A 24,444-nucleotide genomic window follows, 5' to 3' on the forward strand; every position below is an offset into this window, starting at 1 on the left:
GGAGGGGTACAAAGGTGGAAAAGGCTGGTTCTGTCTCCTTATATATATTTTCCACTAGATTCTGTGTGTAGACAAAGTTGTCAGTGCCAGTTACCAAGCAATTAGTGCAAACTTTGTGAATAGGAAACTCTTTAAAGGCCGAAGGCTCTTAGGAGGGCTTCCTGGAGAAGGTGAGGTGGGGGATGAGCCTTGAAATATAGGGCCCGTGGACAAAATCAGGGGTCAAGATTGGTTGTGTGCTGGAGCTGGCTCCTCCTGGCCGGTGAGAGCTGATTGTTAAGTTCTCAGGAATTTATTTATTTAATTACAATTAAGTATATTATATTGAAAACAAGGCTATTAATACTGAAAAACGTATCATTCCCGGGCGTTATTCATTTTACTATTATCTGTGCGCTTGAGGTTACTTTTGCCTGTCATATCCGTATGGTGGAAATCTAAACCACTGTACACATCTCTTCTCAATTCCGTGTTCAGTGACTTCCTACTGGTAGCTGAAAATCAGCCATAGTGGAAGTACATATGCAAGGGAAATAGGCAGACACTCTTAAGTCAGGTCTTGATTTATGACTTTGCTGACTGTCTTAAGAAAGCTATACAAAAAATATTTATAATGCAGATTAAATTCCACAGTGGGCTGGGTCTCTAGCTGTTACATTGTAAAGAGAACAAAATTAAGGAAATGTTTTTCCAGTATTTAAGAAAGACTCATCATAGATTCATCATGATGAAGAGGTGAAGTTCTGATATGCATAGTGTTATTTAGTCTCAAAGTCACATCCAACTCTTTTGCGACCCTCTGGACTGTAGCCCACCAGGCTCCTCTGTCCATGGGATCCAGGCAAGGATACTGGAGTGGGTTGCCATTTCCTTCTCCAGGGCATCTTCCTGACCCAGGGATCAAACCTGCATCTCCTGCATTGGCAGGTGGGTTCTTTACCACTGAGCCACCAGGAAAGTCAATATACATAGTGTTAAAACTGAAAGAGGTCTCAGTGTAATGAATATAATTTATATGAGGGTGAGAAATAATTTACCAGTGGATTACAAGTCAGACTTATTAATTATTTGGGGAAAAGAGTAGTTTGGCACGTAACTTAATTTGTCAAATCATGGTTGAACTGTGACTACAGACCAGCCAAAGGCATATGAGTTCAGCCAATATCAACGAAAGTGTTCTGTGAGAATCAGTTGGCTATATGGAATTTCCAATAAGAGTGTGGTACAGTTTACTACTGTTTATAAATTGTGTGTAACGCACTCTTCATAACAGTAGAATGTATAGACATGCATACCCTTTACCCAAGAGCCGGTTGTTTGAGCAGCTCCAGGAGTGTGTTTGTGTTGTGACTCTGTGTTCAGTCCCAGAGAACAGTCAAGTCTAGCTAGTGTAAGCAGGAAAGGGATTTACTGTAAGCAGGATGTTAAATGGCTAACAGATTCACTAGTGAGGGGAGACCTGAATAAACAGGCTCTGGACTGAAAATGACTCCCACATAGCTTCAGACCAGAATCCAGAACTGGACTGTCCCTGATACTTGCTGCTGCTGCCAAGTTTAGGACATCACCTCTACAGCCAGTGTCTCCACTGACAAAGTGGATGTCCCTCAGTTCCATAACCAAGCCTTGCCTGGGTTCACTGGATTGGTGGAAGCTAAATCACATCCAGGGACTTCCCTGATGGTCCAGTGGTTAGGAATCCGTCTGCCAATGCCAGGGACACAGGTTCGATCCCTGGTCTGAGAAGATCCCACATGCCGCAGGGTGACTAAGCCCATGTGCCACAACCACTGAAGCCCACCCACCTGAGAGCTTGTGCTCCAAAACAAGAGAAGCCACTGCAATGAGAAGCCCGCACACTGCAGCTAGAGAAAGTCTGCACACAGCAACAAAGCCCCAGCACAGCCCAAAATAAATAAATACAAGAATAAAAAAAAAAAATCACATCCAGAGCCTGAGCCGCAGGGGAGCTTGGGAAACGTAGTGTTTGGCTCCTGGCCTCTACACGCTTAACACTGAAGGGGGATTTGAATGCACAGAATCTGACCCAGAAGAGGGTGAGTATGAGGGTGAGGTCCTTGCCAGTGGAGGGCGGGGAATAGTTTGGTAAGTTTGGAGAATCCTATTGTCAAGTGAGGAGAGGTGGGAGAGGGCCTAGAGGAGGAACTGGTAGGGGAGAGCCCTGAGGCCAACCTGTGTGCTGAGTTGCTTCAGTCATGTCCGGCTCTGTGAAGTCCTATGGACTGTAGCCCGCCAGGCTCCTCTGTCCATGGGATTCTCCAGGCAAGACTATGGAGTGGGTTGCCATTTCCTTCTCCAGGGGATCTTCCTGACCCAGGGATCACACCTACATCTCTTATATCTCCTGCATTGGCAGGCAGGTTCTTAACTACTAGCACCACCTGGGAAGGCCAACCTGAGTAATTCACTATTCCTTCTCCTCCCTGATTTCTGCTTCCTCTTTCCTAAAATTCTGGGGTGATCGCCTCCAAAGCCAGGAAGGCCATGTGTCCCCCCAGTTAACTCTAAGCTCTTTTGATACTATATAGCCAGGAAAGATGAGGGAGATGAGTGGCGAGGGGTATAAATTCAAGACTTCCTTTAATCAGCATGATAATGACATCCTGACTAACAGAAAGTTCTTACTCTGGTTGAGCCTTCATTTCTTCATCTGTAAAATGAGACTGTGTACTTACTTCACTGTCTGTGAGGATGAGGTTAGTTTAGCACAGGCTCACGCCACTCAGTCATCATCTATCCAGTGGTTCTCAAAGTGTTGCTGGACCAGCAGCATCAGCATCGCCTGGGAACTCACTAAAAAATTCAGATTCTTAGGCCCTCGCAAGAGCTAGTAAACCCAAAACTCTGGGAGGAGAGAGCTCAGTACTCTGTCTTCTGACAACACTGACCTCTGCTTCCAAGTGATTCTGATGTGCACTGAAGCTGGAGGGCCCCTGATCTAGGGGAAGAGGTTTTAAATTTTGGTATGCATAAAGAACTCCTAGCATGCTTCTTAAAAAGGCAAAGTCCTGCCTCATCCCAGAGACTCTGCTTCATTAACTCTGGAAATCTGCCTCTAAATAAGCGTCACAGCTGATTTCTGATGCTTGAATTTCATTCTGAGAAAAATAATATAGATGTCACAGAGTGACAGCAGGTAGAGGGCTCCTTGAGTAGCAGATGAGTTGACTAGTCCCTTACAGTGTTTTGTTAAAACCCAACTTATGGGACTTCCCTGGTGCTCCAGTGGTTAGGAATCTGCCTTCCATTATAGGGGACGTGGGTTTGACCCCTAGTTGGGGAACTAAGATCCCACCACAACTACTGAGTGCACATGCTCTGGAGCCCTGGAGCCACAACTAGAAAAGCCTGAGTAGGCAAAAGAAGCAAAAGCCCTGATCTAATTGTTAACGTGAAGATTCTGTAATACATGAAAATTCTGATTTCTGGCTGCTTCTGAATATTCAGAAGATCAGGCAACACCAGGGTGTATTCTGGTGTGGCCCTTCTGGCTGGAGTTGAAGAGCACCTGCCACGTCTAAAGGGACTGCTCTTTTTCCTCATTTTTATTTCCCACCTGGCCAGCTGTTTGAACAGTTGTCCCCACTCCGTTAGTTTACTCTTCATGCCACTAGAGGGAGAAATCGGCCTTGGGTGGCTGGGCGTCCTTGGGGCCTGGGCAAAGCTGGAGAGCATGATTTCTGCTAGCATTGCAAACATAATTAATGTCCGTAATCAACTCATTTTGAACAGTTTATCATTTGGGAACACATGGTGAAATTGTTTTCTCCACAGATTCAGATGCGATTAAACACCCATGAGAGTCTTTCCAGAGAGAAAACTGCTCATGTGTATTTTTCTAGTACCTGCAGTTCCTGGTGGATAAATGTTTGTTGAATGAATGTTGAATAAAGCTCCTAACACAATGCCTGGAATATAATAAGGGCTTATTAAAATGTTTGATCTCTTCAACAGTAATCTATCTTGAACAGTAATCCTAATGTGTCTCTTAGAGTTCCTACTAAAAAAGATTAAGATTGGGAATTCCCTGACTTTCTAGTGGTTAGGACTCCATGCTTACATTGACAAGGGCCTGGCTTCAATTCCTGGTTGGGGAACTAAAAGTCCACAAGCTGTGTGATGTGGCCAAATTTTTTAAAAAAAATTAAGGTCTAATAAATATATGAAATGCATATGAAAAATGACATATCTTTCTTATCTCTTGGATTAGGAAAGATTAAAAGGGCTGTGAAAACCAAGTTGTCAGTGTACTATACAGACGTATTACAATGGGTTCTGTTATGCACTATTGGGGAAAGTAAACTTATCTAACGTATCTAGAGGGTTGTTTGACAATATATATCAAAATTTTAAATGTATAACATCCTTAATGGTGATTTTTTTTTTTTAGTTCTCGTGCCGTTTAACTATTTGAATTTTTAAATTGTGAGTAGATAGCATTTTCATTTTTAAAAAGGACCTCAAACCACTTGAGAAGCAAGTAAAACAAAAGAGAGCTTATCTTCAAAGCCTGTCCTGCTTGGAGCTGGGGTTGACCCCTCTGCTTGTGTCCCTTACGTGTCCAGGGCATTTGTGAAGTCCTGAGGTTGATAGACCTTGAGAGCTCGCCCTTCTACCATAAGTGGATCTGGGAGCACCTGCAGCTCATAGACGACGGACCTCCAAACATCCACCTCAAGGGTAAGCCGACATCCACATCCGGCAGCCAGCAGGGGGCTCTTGATCCTGCAGCTTCCTGGTGCCTGGTCCACGGCATCTTAGAAACCTAGAGCTAGAAAAGCCTGGCAGGATAGACAATCTTCTACCACCTGTGGAAACCGGGTCCACACGGCCTCCAGGTGAGGCTTTTGCTGACCCCTGCAGCCCCTTTCAGCCTTTCCCCTCTGCCTCAGGTTCTTCCAGGGAGAGGGGTGGAGAAAAGATAGCCTGGAGCTAGCCAGAGCTGTGTGTGAGTTCTGCTGATTAGCAGGGTGACTTTGGTGAGTACTCAGGCCTCTGGGCCTGGTGTCTTGGAGTCTGTCCCTGTGTGTTGTGGTTAAGAGCATAAGCCTAGGGGCCAAACTGAATCCAGGGTCCTTCTCTTACTCCCTGTGAACACTGGGCAAGTGATTCTGTGTGCCTGCACACTGATGCCCTCAGAGTCTGTAAGGCAGACTCTGGTCTCTACCATGTAGGCTTGTTATAAAATTAAGCAAATGAATATATAACACTCTTAGAACACTCCCTAGATGCGTTAATACATGGTTGATGTTCACTGTCGTTATCACAGAGGTTGCTCCCGAATGAGGGGAAATCTTGTATGCACAGTGCCTAGGAGGTACTCAGTAAATTTCAGTTCTCTTCTCATGTCAGTTCTTTTTCTCTCTTTTCCATTGCTAATCCACCAGAGAAAAAGCAGCTACATCTCACACTTTTTTCCCCAGTTTTTTTTTTTTTTAACTATGGTAAAATACACATAACATAAAGTTTACTATCTTTATTTTTAAGCACACAGTTCAGCGGTATTAAGTACATTCTTTTTCTCCCCTGGCTTCTTTTGGATTATTTTATATGATTCCATTTCGTTTTCTTTGTTGGCTTATTAGCTCTGTCATGTTATTTCAGTGGTTGCTTTGTAGTTTGTTGCGTATACCTTTAACTTATCACAGGCTGCCTTCAAGTGATATTATGCCATTTCACGTATAGAATCAGAACCGTGCAACAGTATACTTGTGTCTCTCCCCCTCAGATGTGCTATAGTCATGCATTCTACCTTCAGATATGTTAAAAACCTTACAACACATGGTTATTATTTTTGCTTTAAATAATTATCTTTTAAACATATTTAAATACTAAGAACAAAACTATTTTGTCTTTATGTGGTACCATTTCTGATTTTTTTCATACCTTTGTATAGATCAGACTTCCATAGTACCGTTTCTTTCTGCCCAAAGTGCTTCCTTTAACATTTCTTTCAGCTTTTCTATATTTAAGAATGATTTTGCATTAATTTTATAAAGAAATTGTTTGTTGGGTACAAACTTCAGGATTTACAGATTTTTTTTTTTTTGCTCAATATTTTAAAGACTTGCCTTAAAGTCTGTCTTCTGGCTCACATTGTCTTCAGTAAGAAGTCTGCCAACATTCCTATCTTTATATAATTTCTTTGCATAACTTTTTATATCCTTTATACATAATATGCTTTTTTGTTGAGGCTGTTATTTTTTCTTCCAGTTTTATCAAAATACAACTGACATGTAACACTATGTAAGTTTAAGGTAAACAGAAAGATGGTTTGACTTACAAATCATCATGAAATGATTACCACAATAAATTTAGTGAACATTAATCATTTCACATAGATACAAAATAAAAGAAGAAGAAAAAAATTTTCTTGTGGTAAGAACTCTTAGGATTTACTCTTATCAGTTTTCTTATAACATATAGTGATGTTAGTTATATTAATCACGTGCATTGCACCTCTGTTACTTAGCATTTATCTTATAACTGGATGTTTGTACCTTTTGACCACCTTCAGCCAGTTCCTTCTCCCCCTTACACTCCACCTTTGGTAACCACAAATCTGATCTCTTTTTCTACGAGTTTTCGTTTGTTTATTTTTGAAGTAAAACTGACCCATAACAGTATGTTAGTTCCTGGTGTACAATGTAGCAATTCAATGTAAGTGGTAAAATCATCACCACTACCCTGCCCTGGTTAGTTTAAAATTTTTCTTTTTATCAGTTTTAAGCAATTTGATTACATTGTGCCTTGGAAAAATTTTCATCATGTTTCTGTGCTTGGGGCTCATTTAATTTTTGGATCTTTGGGTTTATATTTTTCGTCAGATTTGGAATCTTTAACCATTATTTTTAAAATGCTCTTTTTTTCTATCTTTCTCTTCCACTTTGGAGACTCAAATCATATGTATATTGGGCTGCTTGAAGTTGTTTTACTGATACCCTAATAATATTTTGCTGTTGTCTTTTTTCCTCTGTCATTTTAAATAATTTTTATTGCTATGTATTTGACTTTAACAGTCTTTCTTCTGCATTGTTTAATCTGCTAGTAATCCTATCCAGTACATTTTTTCATTTCAGACCTTGCAGTTTTCACATCTAGAAGTTTGATTTGGGTATTTTAAAAACTAATTTCTATTTTTCTTCTTAATGTACACAAAATTTCCTCTTTGGAACACAATGATAGCAACTATTTTAATGTTTTTACATATTAATTCTGTCATCTGTATCATTTCTGAGTCAGTTTCAATTCTTTGCTTTTTTCTCTTTATACGGTTCATATTTTCCTACTTCTTTGCATGTTTGGTAAATTTTCACAGAATGCCAGAAACTGAATTTTGGGTGCTGCATATTTTAAAATTCCTGTAAATATTTCTGAGGTTTGTTCTGGGATGCAGGTAAGTTATTTGGAAATATTTTCATCTTTTAAAAACTAGCACTTAGGCTTTGGTAGGTAAGATCAGAGCAGTTAATCTAGAGCTAGTTTTGTCCCATTTATGAGACAAAACCGTTTTTACTTGTGAGGCTTTCTAATCTAGCTTTTGGGAATAGGAACTGTTTCTGGTCTTTTGAGAACTCTGATGATTTATCCCTCCAAACATTTTGGGTGTTTCTTTCCCCAGCCTTGGGTATTACTACTATTACTACTATGCAGTATCTATTACTGCAGAACAAATTATCCCAAACTTAATGACTTAATACTTATTATTTCTCAGATCTTGTAGGTCAGAATTTTGAGCATAGCTTAGCCAAGTGCCTCGGCTCAAGTTCTCTTGTGAGGTTGCAGCTGTCTTTCAGGGGCTGTGTTCTCATGTGAAGACTCAGTTAAGAGGGACCCACTTCCAAGGTCATTTAATGGCTGTTTGCAAACTTTACTTAGTCCCTCATCTTGTGAGTATCTCTACAGGGCTATTTTTCTGACATGGCAGCTTGCTTCCCCTGGAGAGAGAGAGAGAGCAGAGTATACCCAAGGGCGAAAGCCACAGTCTTTAAAACCTCATCTCAAAAGTGACATCCTGTCACTCCTGCTGTATTCTCTGTTAGAATCAAGTCCAGCCCACACTTAATGGGAGGACAGTACACACCTGTGTGGCCATTAGGAGGTGGGGATCACTGAGAGCCGTCTTAGTGGCTGTATTCTGCTTGTGGTTTCCTGACATTATATGTGTGTTGCTGAGTGCTCAGCTGAGACTGAAGGAGACCCTTGGAAGATCTTCAGACCTCTCTCTTGAGCAGCTCTCTCCTCTCCGGAACTGTGCTCTGTGGACTCCAGCTGCCTTGTCTTCTCTGGTACTCTCGCTTCTGTCAAATTAATTTGGAGAGATGGCTGGACTTCTCCTGGATTTCCCTTTGCCGCACCATTGTCCAGAAAGCCTCCAGGTGGTCGGCTGGGGCAATAGAAGAGCTCATCCCATTTGTTTTCTATCTTGCAGGGATAATGATTCTTCATGGCCTGATGCCCAATGTCTTGAAAACCATTTTTTTTCTGTGTATTTAGCCCAGTATTTTCGGAGAAGGCAATGGCACACCACTCCAGTACTCTTGCCTGGAAAATCCCATGGACGGAGGAGCCTGGTGCGCTGCAGTCCATGGGGTCGCTGAGGGTCAGACACGACTGAGTGACTTCACTTTCACTTTTCACTTTCATGAATTGGAGAAGGAAATGGCAACCCACTCCAGTGTTCTTGCCTGGAGGATCCCAGGGACTGGGGAGCCTGGTGGGCTTCAGTCTATGAGGTCACACAGAGTCGGACACGACTGAAGTGACTTAGCAGCAGTAGCAGCAGCCCAGTATTTTATTAGTTTCTGGTGAGAGAGTAGATCTAGTGGATCTAGTCCCCTTTACTCTGGTTGGAAGCAAAAATCTAGATCTGTGGTTCTTAATAGCTGAGTTTTATTCTCTTATGTGGACATACTACGATTAAACCAGTTATATTTTACAAATACTTTGGGTTACTTTCAGGTTTCGCTATTACCCTACTGTGGGAATTTCCTGGTGTGTTTATCTTTGCATACTTGTGCACAGAAACATATTGGATAAATTCTTAGAATTACTGGATCAAGTAATCGGTCCAGTGTGTATTGGCAATGCATTTAAAATGTTGATAAATATTGCTACAACGTCTTCTAAATAGGTTGTTTTTAGGGTTAAAAAAAAAATGCTCTGTTTTTCCAGTACTACTCCTTGTGTAGTTTGGATTTACTTCTACTAACATTAATTTTAATTTTAACGATTAATTCTAACATTGGAGCTCTTTTTTTTTTTTTTTTTTGACTTTGCTGCTCAGCTTGTGAGATCTTAGTTCCCTGAGCAGGGACTGAACCCCTACCATGGCAGTGGAAGCCTAACTACTAGGCCACCAGGGGACTCTCAGGAGATCTGTTTTTTAAATTAATGTAATTGAGGCTCAATTTTCATAAAATAAAAGACACAAATTTAAAGTGTGTAGTTCAATGAGTTTTACCAAATTTAGATCTGTTGTAACCACCACATATAACTTGGCTCTATAACCAAGTTATAGAACATTTCTAGCACCCTAAAAGTTCCCTTGTGCCCCTTCCCAGTCCATCTCTATCCTTCACCCCTGGCCCTGGGCAACTACTTATCTGTCTTCTATCACTGTATGTTCCATTTGTCTTTCCTAGGGCTTCATGTAAATGGAATTATACAGTATGTACTTTTTAGCGTCTGGCTCCATTCACTCAGCATAGCATTTCTGAGTGGTATTCTCTTGGAAATCTTTTTAATAATTCTCACAGAGGGCCTGTTGTGGTGCAGGCACTGTGCTAGGCATAGCACATGCTCAGGGTTTTATGGCTGGTCATCCCTTTATCTTTTATCGCTACCCCTACCCCCAGTCCCAGTTTGAAAAAACAGATAAATGTGATCTGTTAATGGAAAGACATGAGCTTTGAATTAGAAACACCTGAGTTCAAATTCAAGCTTTGGCCCTTTGTGCTTTAGTCACTTTACCGTCTGAGCCGCCAGCGAAGCCCAAGAATACTGCAGTGGGTAGCCTCTCCATTCTCCAGGGGATCTTCCCGACTCAGAAATTGAACCGGAGTCTCTGGCATTGCAGGCAGATTCTTTACCTGGAAGCCCTTCGGCCCTTTCCTGGGTGTTAAATTCCGCTTCTCATTTTCTCTCTTAAATCAGGCTAATGACATTCATCTGGATGTAATGGTTATAAAGCTCTAGCTCAGGGCCCAGCCCAGAGGGAAAATACACATAAACCACAATATTTTTCTTTCCTATTTTTCTTAATTCCCCCGTGCATCAGACTCACCGTGCAGAAGACTATGATACACCTCCAAACACCACCAGTTTTATCCTCATGTATGGAAAGAGTCGTTAATGTGTTTTCTTATACTTTCTCTAACAGATTTATCTCCTGTGGAGAGATTTAAGGAATTCCAGATCAGGTCATATCCTGTACAGGATTTTAGTTTTCTGAAGCTTTTTCATCTCCAGAAAGCCCAGGAGCAAGAAGGATCCAGCTTCAGTAGGAAGATTAAAACCTCAGGAAATACTCTCCCAAAGACCTTTGGCTCAAAAATCAAGTAAGCTTTGCCCTTGACAGATTGGAGGGTTCAGAGTCTGGTTGAAAGGGGGTATAACTTACAGGGCAGACTGTCAGGTATGCTGGGGGTCAGCAGAGATAGCAATCACAACTTTCCCCCAAAGATTGGGGTGTCTGTAGAAGGCTGCCTAGGGGGACTTCCCTGGTGGTCCAGTGGTTAAGACTTTGCCTTCCAATACAGGGGGTATGGGTTTGATCCCTGGTTGGGGAGCCAAGATCCAATATGCCTCATGGCCAGAAAACCAGTATAAAATGGAAGCAATATTGTAACGAATTCAAATTCAAAAAAGACTTAAAAAAGAAGGCAGCCGAGAGAGGTCCTGGGTTTGATATTGGGGTCTACTTTCTCTGCCTCCAGCTCACAGGGCCTCATCAGGCAGTCAGCTGCTTCCTTTCTCAGGGAGCCCATCTGAAGAAGAAGGGGCTGCATACATTTTTTGGTGGTGACTTTCTGTCTGTGTATCACTCGGCCTTTTTGAATCTGAGCTTTTTCATAAAAGTCTACTCATCTAAGGGAGTCAGTAGATAAGTGCTTTAGAGTCAGTCCAATCAAGATTTGAACCTGGATTGGCCACTTGTTTTATGGATTGGCCAAAAAGTTTGATGAAATCCTCCTCTCCCAAATCTCCTCCCTGGTTAAACCTCTACAATTCCTGACAGTCCGTCTCTCTCAGGGTTTGATTTTCTGTGTTCTCACCACCTGGGAGAAGGAAGGGGTGCTCTTAACATGCAGTAGAGCAAGGGCTGATTATCGAGAGCTTCAAGCGAGTTCTCTGTAACAAGCTGTCAAATTTCAGGTCCAGGTGTTCTCATTTGATCAAATGTCCCATGATCCAAACCAAGTATGGTGATCTCCCCAAGGAGGCTGCGGTGGGGGCCTACATGAAGATCCATACCGTGGAGCAAGGAGAGATCTTGGTAAGTTGCAGAGAGCCTTGTTCTCAACACAGTGTGTAACCTGATGGGCTGAGGGTGCGAGATAATGAGAGTAAAGGTCTAAAAACATCCTTTTCTGGATTTGGTGATATTAAGGGATATTATTGACTTTTTAAGTTGTGGTAATGTATTGTGGTTATGTTTTTTTAAAAGGTCCTTATATTTAAGAGATATATCCAAATATGTATAGATAAAATGGTATGACATCTGGGACTTGCTTTAAAATAATCCAGGAAGAAGGCAAGGGTGTCTCTTCTCACTACTTTTATTCAGTGTTGTTTTGGAAGTTCTAGACAGCGCATTAAGAAAAGGAAATGAAATAAATACAGATCGGGAAGGAAAAAATATAGTTTTCTTTGTTTGCAGGTGACATGATTGTCAATATAGGCAGTTCAAAAGAATTAAAAAATGAAACAAAAATAACAAAATAAAGAACAAATAAGACAAATAAACAAAAGAACAAATAAAACCTCCTGAGCTGATAAATGATTATAGCAAGGTCACAGGGTATAAGGCAACAGACAGTTGTAATTTGAAATAAAAAATGTAGTGCCATTTAAAATAGCGCCAAAAAGTGAAATACGTAGGTGTAAATATAACAAAATATGCTCAGAAACTACATGCAGAAAATATAGAACTATAATGAAAGAATTCAAAGAAGATTTAAATAAATGGAGAAATATTCTATGTTTGTGGGTTGGAAGACTCAGTATCATTAACATGTCAGGTTGTCCCCACTTGATGTATAGATTCAGTGCAATTCAGATCAAAATCCCAGTAAGTTATTTTGTAGATATTGACAAACTGATGCTAAAATTGATATGGAAAGGTAAATAAATATAAACAAACTGACAAATCTGTACAGTGAATTGTTATTTGGCAATAAAAAGAAATTAGCAAACTATGAAAAGACGTGGCAAAGTTAAATGAATATTTCTCTCTTTTTTTGGCTGCAATTTGTGCCTTGAGAGATCTTAGTTCCCCAACCAGGGATTGACCGTGGCCCCAGCAGTGAAAGTGCCAAATCCTAACCACTGGACCACCAGGGAATTCCCTTAGAATATTTCTAAGGGAAGGAAATCAATATGAAAAGATGCAACTAGAATGTAGCCGCTGCTCACCGCAGCTAGAGAAAGCCTGCACAGAGGAATTCCACTAGGACTACCCAGCCCAGCCAAAAATAAATACAATTAACAAAATCCGTAAGTACAAATGGATATAATGCATACATATGAATAAATTAATAAACGAGGAGAGGGCACAAATCTCACATGCAGAAGAATTCCAAATAATCTATGTAGATACGCTGCCCTCACTGCTCCTTAGGCGTGGACGGCACATAGTGACTCCCTTCCGAAAAGTACAGTATAGGAGGAAGAAAAGAATAATTTTACAGAGGAAGAACTACTGAAAGTAAAGTGCTCCCTGAGTCAGGTGATCAAGGCCAACGTCAGCAGTAATAAATCATGTTGATAGTATGTCCTTGTTTATGAGATGATAAATGTGGGATGTGATGTGATGACGATGGTGTACTACAGTCCTCTTCCCGATCACCTATAAGCCCATCTAATGAGGAGGAAAAATCAGTCAGAATCTAATAGTGGGCCAACCCAAGACCTACCTGACTGGCATTCCTCAAAACTGTCCAGATCATCATAAACAAGGTAGGTCCGAGAAACTGCCACATCCGAGAGGAACCTCAAGGGACATGACAGTTAAGTGTAATGTGTCCTGGAGAGGACTGTGGAACAGAAAAAGGAAATCTAAATAACTCATTGACTTCAGTTATTGATGTGTATCCATCGTGGTCCATTAATTGTAACAAAACTACTACACAATGTGAGATCTTAACCGGGAAACTGGTTAAGATGTACCATCTTCTTCATTTTTCTGTAAGTCTAAAATGGTTCTGGAGATTATCCAGGGATTTCCCTGGTGGTCCAGTGGTTAAAACTCTGTGCTTTCAGTGCAGGGGACACAGGTTCGATCCCTGGTCAGGGAACTAGGATCCCACATGCTGTGCGGTGCTGTCTGCTCAGTTGTGTCTGACTCTGCCACGTCGTGGACTGTAGCCGCCAGGCTCCTCTGTCCATGGAATTTCCCAGGCAAGAACACTGCAGTGGGTTGCCATTTCCTACTCCAGGGGACCTTCCTGAGCGAGGAATTGAACCCACATCTCCTGGTTTGGCAGGCGGATTCTTTACCACTGCGCCACCTGGGGAGCTCTAATCACCACATGCTACTCGACCAGGGGAAAAAAAATGCAATAGTGGAGGGGAATGTATGGGTGAAACAAGTTTGACCCTGAACTCTGACCGTTGTGGGAGCTAGATGCCAAGAGATAGATGCTGGAGCTGGGAGGCTGGGTGAGCGGCACAGGGAGGGCGTGAGGCCTCCTGGTGAGTAGCCGTGCTCCTCAGTCTTCCTGGGGGTGGGGGCTCTGTCTTCTGATGTGTGGTCAGTCATTGTCACCATGAATCCCCAGGGTCTTCTTCAGACCCCTTCACCCCATGTTGTGCTGATCTCCCGGCGCTCCTGCTCTGCTGGACTGTGTGCCTTGGGAGGCAGCGAGGCCAGCCCAGCACTGTCTGGAGCCCCAGGCCCTGGCCCAGCCCTCAGTGCTGAGTGACTAGTTTGGAGCTTTTCAGCAGCTCTTCCTTTTGCTCAATAAAACTCTGCCTCCTACAGCTTTTACCCAGTTCTTCCCAGCACCCGCTGCACCCTACCCACCCCCCAAGAATAAACAAATCAGTTTCCTTGCCACATGATGGCCTCTTAGAATTTAAAGAATGCGGTTTTGTTTTTCTATTCAACATTTATGGAGCCAGGCAGCATGCCAGTGCCCCGTTAATTATTTTCTTATTCGGGGAAAACATTCCTCCATTCCTGCAGCGTTCATGTGACATGCTTTCCAGCCCTCTCGCTTCCGCCTTCCTGCAGTTTCAGAGTCTCAGGGCGAGGTGCTCGGGACTGAACACAGGCCGCCTGAGGCTGGGCACCTGCCGTGAACGCACCTCGTGCCGGCCCAGTGAGGGGCTGGGATGCCAAGCACCCTGGGTGAATGGAGGCACCGAGGCCAGGAAGGGCATTGCTTATTCTGGTAGAGAGCATGTGGGAAGCAAGTGGGACAAGAGGGACTTCAGACTTGATTCCAAGCTCGTGGAAGGCTGTTTCTCCATGGACTAGAAGTGGGAGGGGATGCTTTCAGGGTGATTCAAGTGCATTACATTCATTGTGCACTTTATTTCTGTTATTGTTACATCAGCGTCACCTCATATCATCAGACAGTAGATCCTGGAAGTTGGGGACCCCTGCTCTAGACAATCCTAGAAGGCTCTGGGTGGGAGCTCAGAGCAAGGCCTTCATTCTCCACCCATTGGAAGGCGAAGCCTTAATGACTGTACCACTAGGGAAGTCCCACGGGTATTTCTTGAGTGTTTATCAAGCTTCAAGCTTGGCCTAAGGTGCCAGTGTGGGCAAGTAGACTGATGCCATTCTTGCCCTTGTGGGGCTTATGATCTAGTCTGGGGACAGACAGTAAACAGATAAAGCAGCAAATATACAGAAAGTTTTAAATTGCTTTTGGGAACAGAACAGAAAGCTGGGTTGAGCGGGGATGTGGTCTTAAATGGAGTGGTCAGGGAAGGTTGCCCTAAGACAGCGATGTGTAAGCTGAGACCTGAATGACAAAACAAATGAGCTGTGGACAACCTGGGAGGGAGAGTGTTCCAGAAAGAGAAAGCAGGTCGAGCCTGAGGTGGGAAGGAGCTTGGCATGTGGAGGGAACTGGAAGGGAGGGCAGTGTGGCTGAAATGGAGTGAACAAGGTGGGAACCTCACAAGGGTGAGGCAGCCAAAGCCACAGTGGCCACAGTGAAGAGCTTTATTTTCTCCTGGGAGCTTTGGGAAGCTGTTTGAGGACCTGACTCTGGCTGGAAAGTATAAGGTGGACTGGAGGTGAATAACTGCCTGCTGCTGGGCTGCCCTTCGTGAGGTCCTGGGCAGGCTGATGGGCTCAAATCCCACTCCATCACTTTCTGCCTTGTCACCTTGGCAAACTAGTTAACGTCTTTGTGGCTCAGTTTCCTTGAAGTGTAGCAGCTAAAAGCATGGACTCTGGGGACTTCTCTGGTGGTCCAGTGGTTAAGACTCCGTGCTTCCACTGCAGGGGGCACAGGTTTGATCCCTGGTCAGGGAACTAAGATCCCACATGCCCCATGGTACAGCCAAAATAAATAAATAAGTGCATGGACTCTAAAGACAGACCCACTTGCGTTCAAATCCTAGCTTTATTGCTTCCATGCTGTGTGATGTTGGACATGTTTCTTAACCTCAGCTCATCCTCTGTAAAATGATGATAATAAAAGAACTCACCTCGTGGGGTTCTAGTGCGGGTTACGTGAGTTAACACACACCAGAGCTACAGGAGGGCCTGGGATTTAGTGCCTGCTCATTAAACATGAGCTGGTGCGATCATCACCATCACCCCATCACCGCCATCATTATCATCGGCATCATCCTTACTGTAATTATAAGATAAACGTGACTTTTGACAAGCAAATTTCCTTTGCCCAACCTCATTTTCCACATCTAAGGCTGATAATCCCTATATCCCAGGGTGGTTGTGAGGATTACATTTATATACATGTTTCTCCCACACAGTCGAAACTGACTAAAGAGCAGCCATTCTGGCTTCTGTGCAAGGCCTGGTGCTCATTAGAAGGGGCTTCATGGCCATTGCAGTGAGCACAGCTGAAGCGTGAGGATCTTCACGTCTCCCAGAGCATCCTTACACACACCATCTTGTTTACCGTCAACAGCTCATAAGAAAGATGACACATCTCCACTCCAGTCTTACAAGGAGAGACAAGGCCAGGGCTCAGAGCAGATGGTCATTCTTTAAGGTCTAGAACCCAAATCGTGGTGGTAGTGTGGTGAGGGTGAGGAAGGGGAAGGTTCCAAATCCTGCTTCTCGTCTCCTTCAGTTTGAGAATCCTTCAGAGACGTGCGGGGCAGGTGTTCTCACCTGTTTCACAGGTGAGCAAACAATGGGCCAGGGAAGTGTAACTTCACCCAAAGTCACATTGAAACTGTTGGGTGGCTTTCCCGGGGCTCTGGGGAACTCTGGTCCTTTGTATCTCAACACAAAAAATTCAGCGAGAGGTAAAGTGATAGACAAGAAGTAATTTATTAGAATAAGATGTTTGTGAAGCTTACAAGCAGGCAGCCAAGAGGGTGCTATGCCCAGAGAACTTAAGTGGGCTACAGTCTTATAATCAAAGGGAAAGTGGGGAGGGGGAAAAAACCACCTTCTTTCTCATTCTTGAATAGTCATCAGGCTTCCACCAGCAGCTCCTCCTCCAGGTTTGGGCAGGAGAGTTTTCTTATTGCTACCTGGTCAAGCCAGGACTGTCATAGCACAATGGGAAAATTACTTTAGGTCTCAGTGCAACGAGGGCCTTTCACTTTGAAATGCCTGTGATATGCTGTGGGTTCTCAGTCATGTCTGACTCGTTGCGATCCTATGGACCATAGCCCACCAGGCTCCTCTGTCCATGGCATTTCCCAGGCAAGAATACTGGAATGGGTAGCCATTTCCTTCTCCAGCAGATCTTCCCAACCCAGGGATCGAACCTGCATCTCTTGTGTCTCCTGCATTGTCAGGCGGATTCTTTGCCACTGAGCCAGCTGGGAAGCCCAAAATTTTTGGTGGCGGCACACAGCTTGTGGGCTTTTAGTTCCCCAACCAGAGATCAAAGAGCTTGGAGTCCTATCCACTGAATTTGAATTATCACTGTTGTATAAATTATTGTTTCTGTGTGTGCAGAGAGCATGTCCTGGGATCAGTAATTTACTGAGCTCACTAGGCAGGATGCAGGTCTCATGCCACCATTGTTTTGTTGTTTTGGGGCACATCGCGTGCTCCTGTCACATGGTTTTGTTGCTAAGCAAACCTGCTTTCTAGTGCGATCATTGACTCACAGAGGTCTTCATACCTTTTCCTTTACTTATGATCCTTTAGTGGGATTAACTATTTAATCACCTACTTTGTCCCTTTACTCTGTCCCTATCAACATGACAAGTAAACACGTGGATCTTCCTTCTGAAGCCTGCATTTTTCCCAATCCCACTTGGCTTGCCTAGAGCAGACCTCTTGGTTTATGGCTGATGTCCTTCTTAAGCCCAAGACAGCTAGGCATTGCAAGCTCTGGACCACTGACCTTCTCTCGCCTCCTTGCCAGAGTCTTAATAGCTGAGACGCTGCGTGAGCACTGGACTGGGACTTCAGCAGCCAGGACTCTAGTCCCAGCTGTGCCCCATCTCAAAGTGTCTCCTTAAGAAGGGGAATACAGTCCCTGTAAAGCAAGCAGATGGGCCTGCTGACCTCCATCTCCCTTCCAAATATGATGGAGTAGGAATCCACACCAGAGAGCCCAAGGAGCAATGGGAGCTGCACAGTAGCTGCCAGTGGCCCCAGAACCTGTGAGGGACAGAAAGAACTAAGGCTCTGTGGGGACAAGTGCTATGAACAAAGCCCTGGAGGGAAGGGTCGGGGAGGGCATGGTGGCTGTAAAAAAGGGAAGATCTAGGAGGACAGGCTATTTGTCATAGTCCTAAGGAAGAGAAAATGAGCTGACCTGGCACAAAGAAGAGTTGAGATTGATCACCAGGTAAAGCTGGTAAAATGCTGCTACCTGGCAAGCGACTGTGTAAGTACAAATCCTTTTTAAAAAAAATTTATTTATTTGGCTGCGTCAGGTCTTAGTTGCGGCATTTCATTGCTTCACAAGGGATGTCCCTTGGCTTGTCGGATCTTAGTTCCAAGACCAGGGATCGAACCTGCATCCCCCTCTTTGCAAGGCGGATTCTTAACCACTGGACACCAGGGAAGTCCCACAAGCATGATTCTTGCAGAGCCTGCTGCCTGGAGGTAGGACTATGGACAAAGTGCTCGGAGGGTTCTTTGAGGACTTGGGTGTCATTGGCAAAGAGAGCCCTGGACTTCTCCCTATCACTTGCTGAATGACCCCAGATGGATTCGAGTCCTTTTGGGGCCTTGCTTTTCCAATCAGGAAAATTTGCTTGTAGAGTGGATGGTCTCTGAGGTTGAACTTTCTGGGACTTCTTTTCTCTAGGGCCTTCACCAGATCCTCCTCCCGGAGAGCCAGCGTGACACACGGCCTTTGATCCTTGTGAGCCTGGGAGCTGAGGTGATATGGATCAGGAGAGAAAAATTCTGTGAACTGCTTGACAGTAATACAATAGAAAAATTGTCAAAGTTCAGTATCAAGTACCCCAGGTCAGTGCTGGAAAAGTGTGTACGTTCCGTCAGATCGAATGAACAGTTTTTTACCTCTTATTTAAAAAAGTGATAATATCTAGTGCTGACAAGGGTAGAATGAAACTGGTAATTGCTAATACCCTCTAAATTGGCTCAATCCTTTTGATAATAATTTTAGATAATAATGTTTCCACGGGCCAAAACTGTTTCTACCCTTTGAAGCAATAGTCTACCTGTGAATTTATCTCTATATAACTAAATTATAGGGAAAGATACTAAGATGTTTGTAGCTGCCATATTTATAATAAAAAAACAACCCCCCCCCCATCCACACGTGTCACACCAAGGGGACAGTTTAGAAAACAGTGATGCATTCCCTTAATAGTAACTTTTTTTGAAGAAGCAAAAGTAAAATGAGTGATGCAATGCTACATGAAAAGGACAGGGTACAAAGTTGTATATATACTATGACTCGGGCCTTTCTACATGAGAAAAATCTAGAAGGAAAATGAGCAAAACTGATAATTCCGTGGTATTGCCCAATTTGTAATGGTCATTCTTTCCAGAAGACAGGACTAAAAGGGGCTTTCTGGTTATGCTTATATATTCCTCTGATGTTTGTTTTTGCAGTGAGTATATATTTCCTTTTTTTATTTCTTTCTTTTATAATAAGGGAAAAAATGATATACTTTTTAAAGTTATTGTCAGGGTAGTAACATCCCAAGTGGATTTTCCCCTTTATTCTCAATGTTTGGTAATGATGATATATCTATTTTATAATTTAAAAATATTTATCTTAAAAGATTTAATAAAAAGATTTCTATTTATATTTCCCTAGTTTCCAAATTTTCCATAAAAGTGAATACTTTTATAGTGTGATAAAAACCCCACTATTTTTTACATAAAAACTAATTTATTGCCTGATAACTGATCACAGAACTGTTTTGATCTTACACTGTTATTACTAAAGAGTGTTTGAGTGTATACTCCCTAGAATATATTATGTGATATGAGTAACATAATGTTTATTTATTTTTTATCTATTATATCTATATTATATCTGCTGTGTGTTGTATACCTCCTATACATTATAAATAAGCAAACATAGATCTTTAAAAAGAATAAGACTAAGAGGGAATTCCCTGGTGGTTCAGTGGTTAGAATCCCATGCTTTCACTGCTGAGGCACAGGCTTGATCCTTGGTCAGGGAACTAAGATCTTGCAAGCTGCATGATGTGGCTGAAAATTTAAATTAAAAAAAAAAAAAAGCCAAAGATAAATATAGATGAAGTCCTACTGTTTTATTCACACAGCCCAGTGGATCTCATTCACCTCCCTGGGTGACATCCCCAGCCCCTCTTCGGAACCCCAAACCTGGACTCTTGCAGCCATCTTAGCACTGGTCTCCTGCCTCCGTCTTCTTTGTGCTGGGTCATTTCTGCACACTGTGCTTTTGTGCTGTGCTATGCTTAGTCTCTTAGCCATGTCCAACTCTTTATAACCCCATGAACTGTGGCTTTCCAGACTCCTCTGTCCACGGGGATTCTCCGGGCAAGAATACTGGAGTGTGCTGCCATGCCTTCTTCCAGGGGATCTTCCCAACCCAGGGATCGAACCCAGGTTGCACATGTTGCAGGCATAGATTCCTTACCATCTGAGCCACCAGGGAAGCCCAAGAACACTGGCATGGGTAGCCTATCCCTTCTCCAGGGGATATTCCCGACCCAGGGGAATCAAACTGAGGGCCTGCATTACAGGCAGATTCTTTGCCAGCTGAGCTTACCAGGAAGCCTGCACTGTGCTTTTATTAAAACTCAAGTCTGGCCATGTTAAACTCCTGTTTAAAACCTTTCAGTGGTACCTCACTGCCTATAGGATACAGTACAGATTCAGTGCCATGTAAACAGCCCTTCATAGTCTGACCCTTCAACTCCCTGTAGCACTCCTGCTGTCTCTAACCCACTCTGGCAACCCGGGAAGATTGCCTCCTAGACCATTGCCTTTGCCAATGTAGACCCTTCTGCCTGGAACGCCATCCCTCAGTCCTGCTTCCAGCCTTTTATTCAGATAAGCTTCTCATTCTTTAAGATTCATCTCCTCCAGAAAGCTGGGCTAGGGACCCCTTTCTGTTCACTCATAGTCCTATAGCTCTCACAGTGGCCATACCACGCTGTATTACAGCTGGTTAGAGCTTTGTAGTTTGTTTTTCTTTAATGTGGACCATTTGTAAACTCCTTATTGAATTTTTTACAATGCGAGACATGTGGGCTTTTTCTCCCTGACCAGGGACTGAACCTGTATCCCCTGCATTGGAAGGTGAACTCTTAACCACTGGACTGCTAGGGAAGTCCTTAGAACTGTATAGTTTTTGCACAGTTCTTTCCCCACCACTTGGTTAATTTCCTCCTGAAGACAGGGTTTGGGCTTTATCCACCTCTCACCTCTAGCACCTGTACAGTACTTGGCACGAGATAGGTGCTTGATAAACGTTAGTGAACGAATGAGGCCCACTAACTGTGGAAAACCGGAAAAAGGCTGAACATTTAAGAAGGTGAAAACCGAAAGTGTTTGCATTACTCCAACAATCCCAATTAGCATTATGTATTTCCTTTCAGTACTTTTTTTTACTACATGGATATGTGCCAAATATGCATTTATCATTCAGTCACACAAACTTTCATAAGAGAAACCATACAGATATAATTTTGCATCCTCCCCACCTTTTTCTTTTCTTGTGGTGGTGATGTGATCAGACATGGCTTTGTAAGCAGGTGTGGTGATTCCTGTGGTTGAGAAAGAGGTGAAGGCAAGCAGATCTGTAAAGTTACTTCAACTGTATCTAATAAGCACAGGAAAGAATTTGACATGGGCTCTGTATGACCTTGGACAAGTCACTTCCCCTCCTTTAGGCATCAGACTCCACTGCAAAACAAAACAATTAGAGTAGAACAGTTTCCCCAAATTACGGAACATCTTCCCAGAAGGCTTACAAGATGATTTTAGGTGGTACACAGATTATAAACAGCTACATATTTATTTGAGTATGAGTTAGAAAAACAGGACTAGTTCACTAAACCCTTGATTAGACAATCTTGTTGCTTTTAAACCAAGCCAAAGTAAATATTTAAGTGAAAGAAATTAAGCAGAATTAAGAAAAGCATTAATAAAAGAACAGGTGATAATGTAGCTGTGATCCAGATTGGGGGCAGTTTTTACATGTATATGTATGGCTGAGTTCCTTTGCTGTTTATCTGAAACCACCACCACATGGTTAATCAGCTGTCAGTTCAGTTCAGTCGCTCAGTCGTGTCCGACTCTTTACGACCCCATGAATCACAGCACACCAGCTATACCCCAATACAAAATAAAAAGTTTTAAAAGAATAAGAAAAATTGGGGCAGTTTTGTGGGGGAAAAAAAAAAGCTGAGAAACACTGATGGTTCCTTGCAGTTCAGCTGTGCTCGAATTCTCTGATTCCTGTGGCCTATCAATGTAGAAAATAGCTATTTAGAGCCACCTCCTCAAAAAAGAGTTTAAGGGGGAAAGAAAGGATTTAAGGAGGAAAGAAAGGGTTTAAGGAGCCTTAGCTTCTCACAGAGCGTCTGCAGCTCGCGGCTGCATTGGCATTCAGCGGTGTGCGCAGGCTTGAGGGTGGCGCGTGTTGGGCCTCAGCGTCTGTGCTGCGGTCAGCACTCTGCTATAGTCGTCTGCGGTGCTGACAGACAGAATTCTGGCTTATTCATTAATTGTCGAACTCACGGTTTTCTAGACTGCTAAAGCAGGCAGAAAATATATCCATTATCTAGCTCAAATCCCCCATGTTTTCATTGAGGACTGGGAGGCCCAGGAAAGGGGGACGTGACATGCTGAAGATGGCACAGTCCGTGGGCGAGACGCCTGTCCCGTGCATGCTATGGGCTAGATTGTCTGAAGCCTGTCCCCCTGCAGACACAAGGAGTGCATGTAGAATATGAACAGCTGAGTTCCCAGGAAAAAAGGGAACTCTCCCAAGGGCCCAAGTGAAGAACAACCTAAAACCAAAGCCCTGAGTGCGATCTAGCGCCAGATGGCCAGGCGGATGTGGTGTGGGGGTAGTAACGGAGGGCACCATGTCCTGGCATCCTGCAAGGACAGATGACAATTCCAATTCCAGCGAGGCAGAGGATGGAACCGGAACCCCTGCATGAAGTGGAGGGCTTTAGGAGAGCTGCCCCCTTTAGTGGAAGCCTAGACTAGAACCAACCTGACCAGCAGCATCAGGAGGTGACGTAGAATCTTGTCTGTCTTAACTTTTACTCTGGAACAACATCATCAAAAAGATCTAAGAATTTGTGGTCACATGCTTGCCCTCTCTTAAGTTTTGGTGAGTTCCTTAACCTGCTTGAGCCTTAGTTTCCACGTTTGTGAAATGGGGTGGTCGTGAGGATGTGATGAGTTAATAAGTATAAAGTGCTTGGTGCATGGTGAGTGTGAAGCAGGGTTAGACAGCGTTATTTATTATGCAAGAGATCGGGAGTTAATGGGGCTCTTTAGGTAGAGACTCGCCATTGGTATGCTGGGCAACGTTCAACAAGCAGCTCTTTTGGAGGTGGGAGGTCACCTGACTGGAAGTGTTGGCCAGTTTCTATGGTACACATACTCCTCCCATGGCCAGTTTTGAGCTACCAACCTGTTGTCACTCAGCATGGAGTTGCCCTCATGAGCTGGTAGGAGCTGACACTGGTACTGCTGAGACCTAAGGTCTCAGGACTAACTTGTAGCCCATTCTGACCTCTAGATTTTGGATTAAGTTGATCTCTGCGAATCAAAGTTGATTTTCTCCTGGTCAACGCAATTTTCCAAAAGAATGCTCTAATGTGTTAGTGATTTACCAAGCTTGCCTCCTTAGGTGAGAGTACAGCTGAGGCAGTGAAAGTCAAAGGGCCTTCCCTTGCTGTGGTCTCAGGAGGAAATAAGCCAGTGAGTCCTGAGCCCATCCACCGTTGCCCACCTCTTTCCTACCCTCATGTGCTATGACGGAGGGGGGCAGAGTAGATGCAGGGCACCAAAACCAGCCAGGGCAGCTACCAGTTGACTTTCTATCTCTAAAGATTTGCCCGATCTGGACATTTCCCATAAATAGAACCATGTATTAGTTTGGTAGGATACCCTGAATGAACTTTTTGGCCAACCCAGCACATGTGACTGGCTTCTTAGCATAGTGTTTTCAAGGTTCATTCGTGTTGTAGCCAGTTTTGGGTTGGCCAAAAATTCATTCAGGAATTTTTCCATACAGTGTTACAGAGAAACCCAAGATTTTGGCCAACCTAATATCAATATTTCATTCCTTTTTATTGTCAAATAATATTCCAGCGCATGGACATATTATACTTTATTTATCCCTTCATCAGTCGATGGACATTTGGGTGGTGTCTACTTTTTGGCTATCTTGAATAATGCTGCTAGGAGCATTCTTAGGCAAATTTTTATGTGGGCATATGTTTTCATTTCTCTTGGGTATATACCAAGGAGTGGAATTGCTGGGTCATAAGTTAACTGTTTAGCCTTTTGAAGAACTGCTAGGCTGTATTTCCAAGTCGCTGTATCATTTTCTATTCCTGTCAGCAATGTATTGGAACCCTCATTGC

At 43.3% G+C, this 24,444-nt stretch overlaps 1 protein-coding gene across 2 annotated transcripts in view; it reads left to right on the top strand.

Moving 5' to 3' along the window:
* CNBD2 (cyclic nucleotide binding domain containing 2) overlaps window positions 1–24,444 on the top strand; it is a 49,958-nt gene that overhangs the window by 24,583 nt on the left and 931 nt on the right. The window contains exons 8-11 of one of the 2 annotated variants that reach the window (XM_055544930.1): window positions 4,587–4,701; window positions 10,403–10,580; window positions 11,398–11,518; window positions 18,672–18,835. In XM_055544930.1, coding sequence (XP_055400905.1) covers window positions 4,587–4,701; window positions 10,403–10,580; window positions 11,398–11,518; window positions 18,672–18,835 — 578 coding nt within the window. The remainder of the gene's footprint in view (window positions 1–4,586; window positions 4,702–10,402; window positions 10,581–11,397; window positions 11,519–18,671; window positions 18,836–24,444) is intronic. The other variant, XM_055544931.1, reaches the window with a different exon arrangement.

The sequence above is a fragment of the Bubalus kerabau genome, chromosome 13 (assembly GCF_029407905.1).
Source record: "Bubalus kerabau isolate K-KA32 ecotype Philippines breed swamp buffalo chromosome 13, PCC_UOA_SB_1v2, whole genome shotgun sequence".
Taxonomy (NCBI): domain Eukaryota; kingdom Metazoa; phylum Chordata; class Mammalia; order Artiodactyla; family Bovidae; genus Bubalus; species Bubalus kerabau.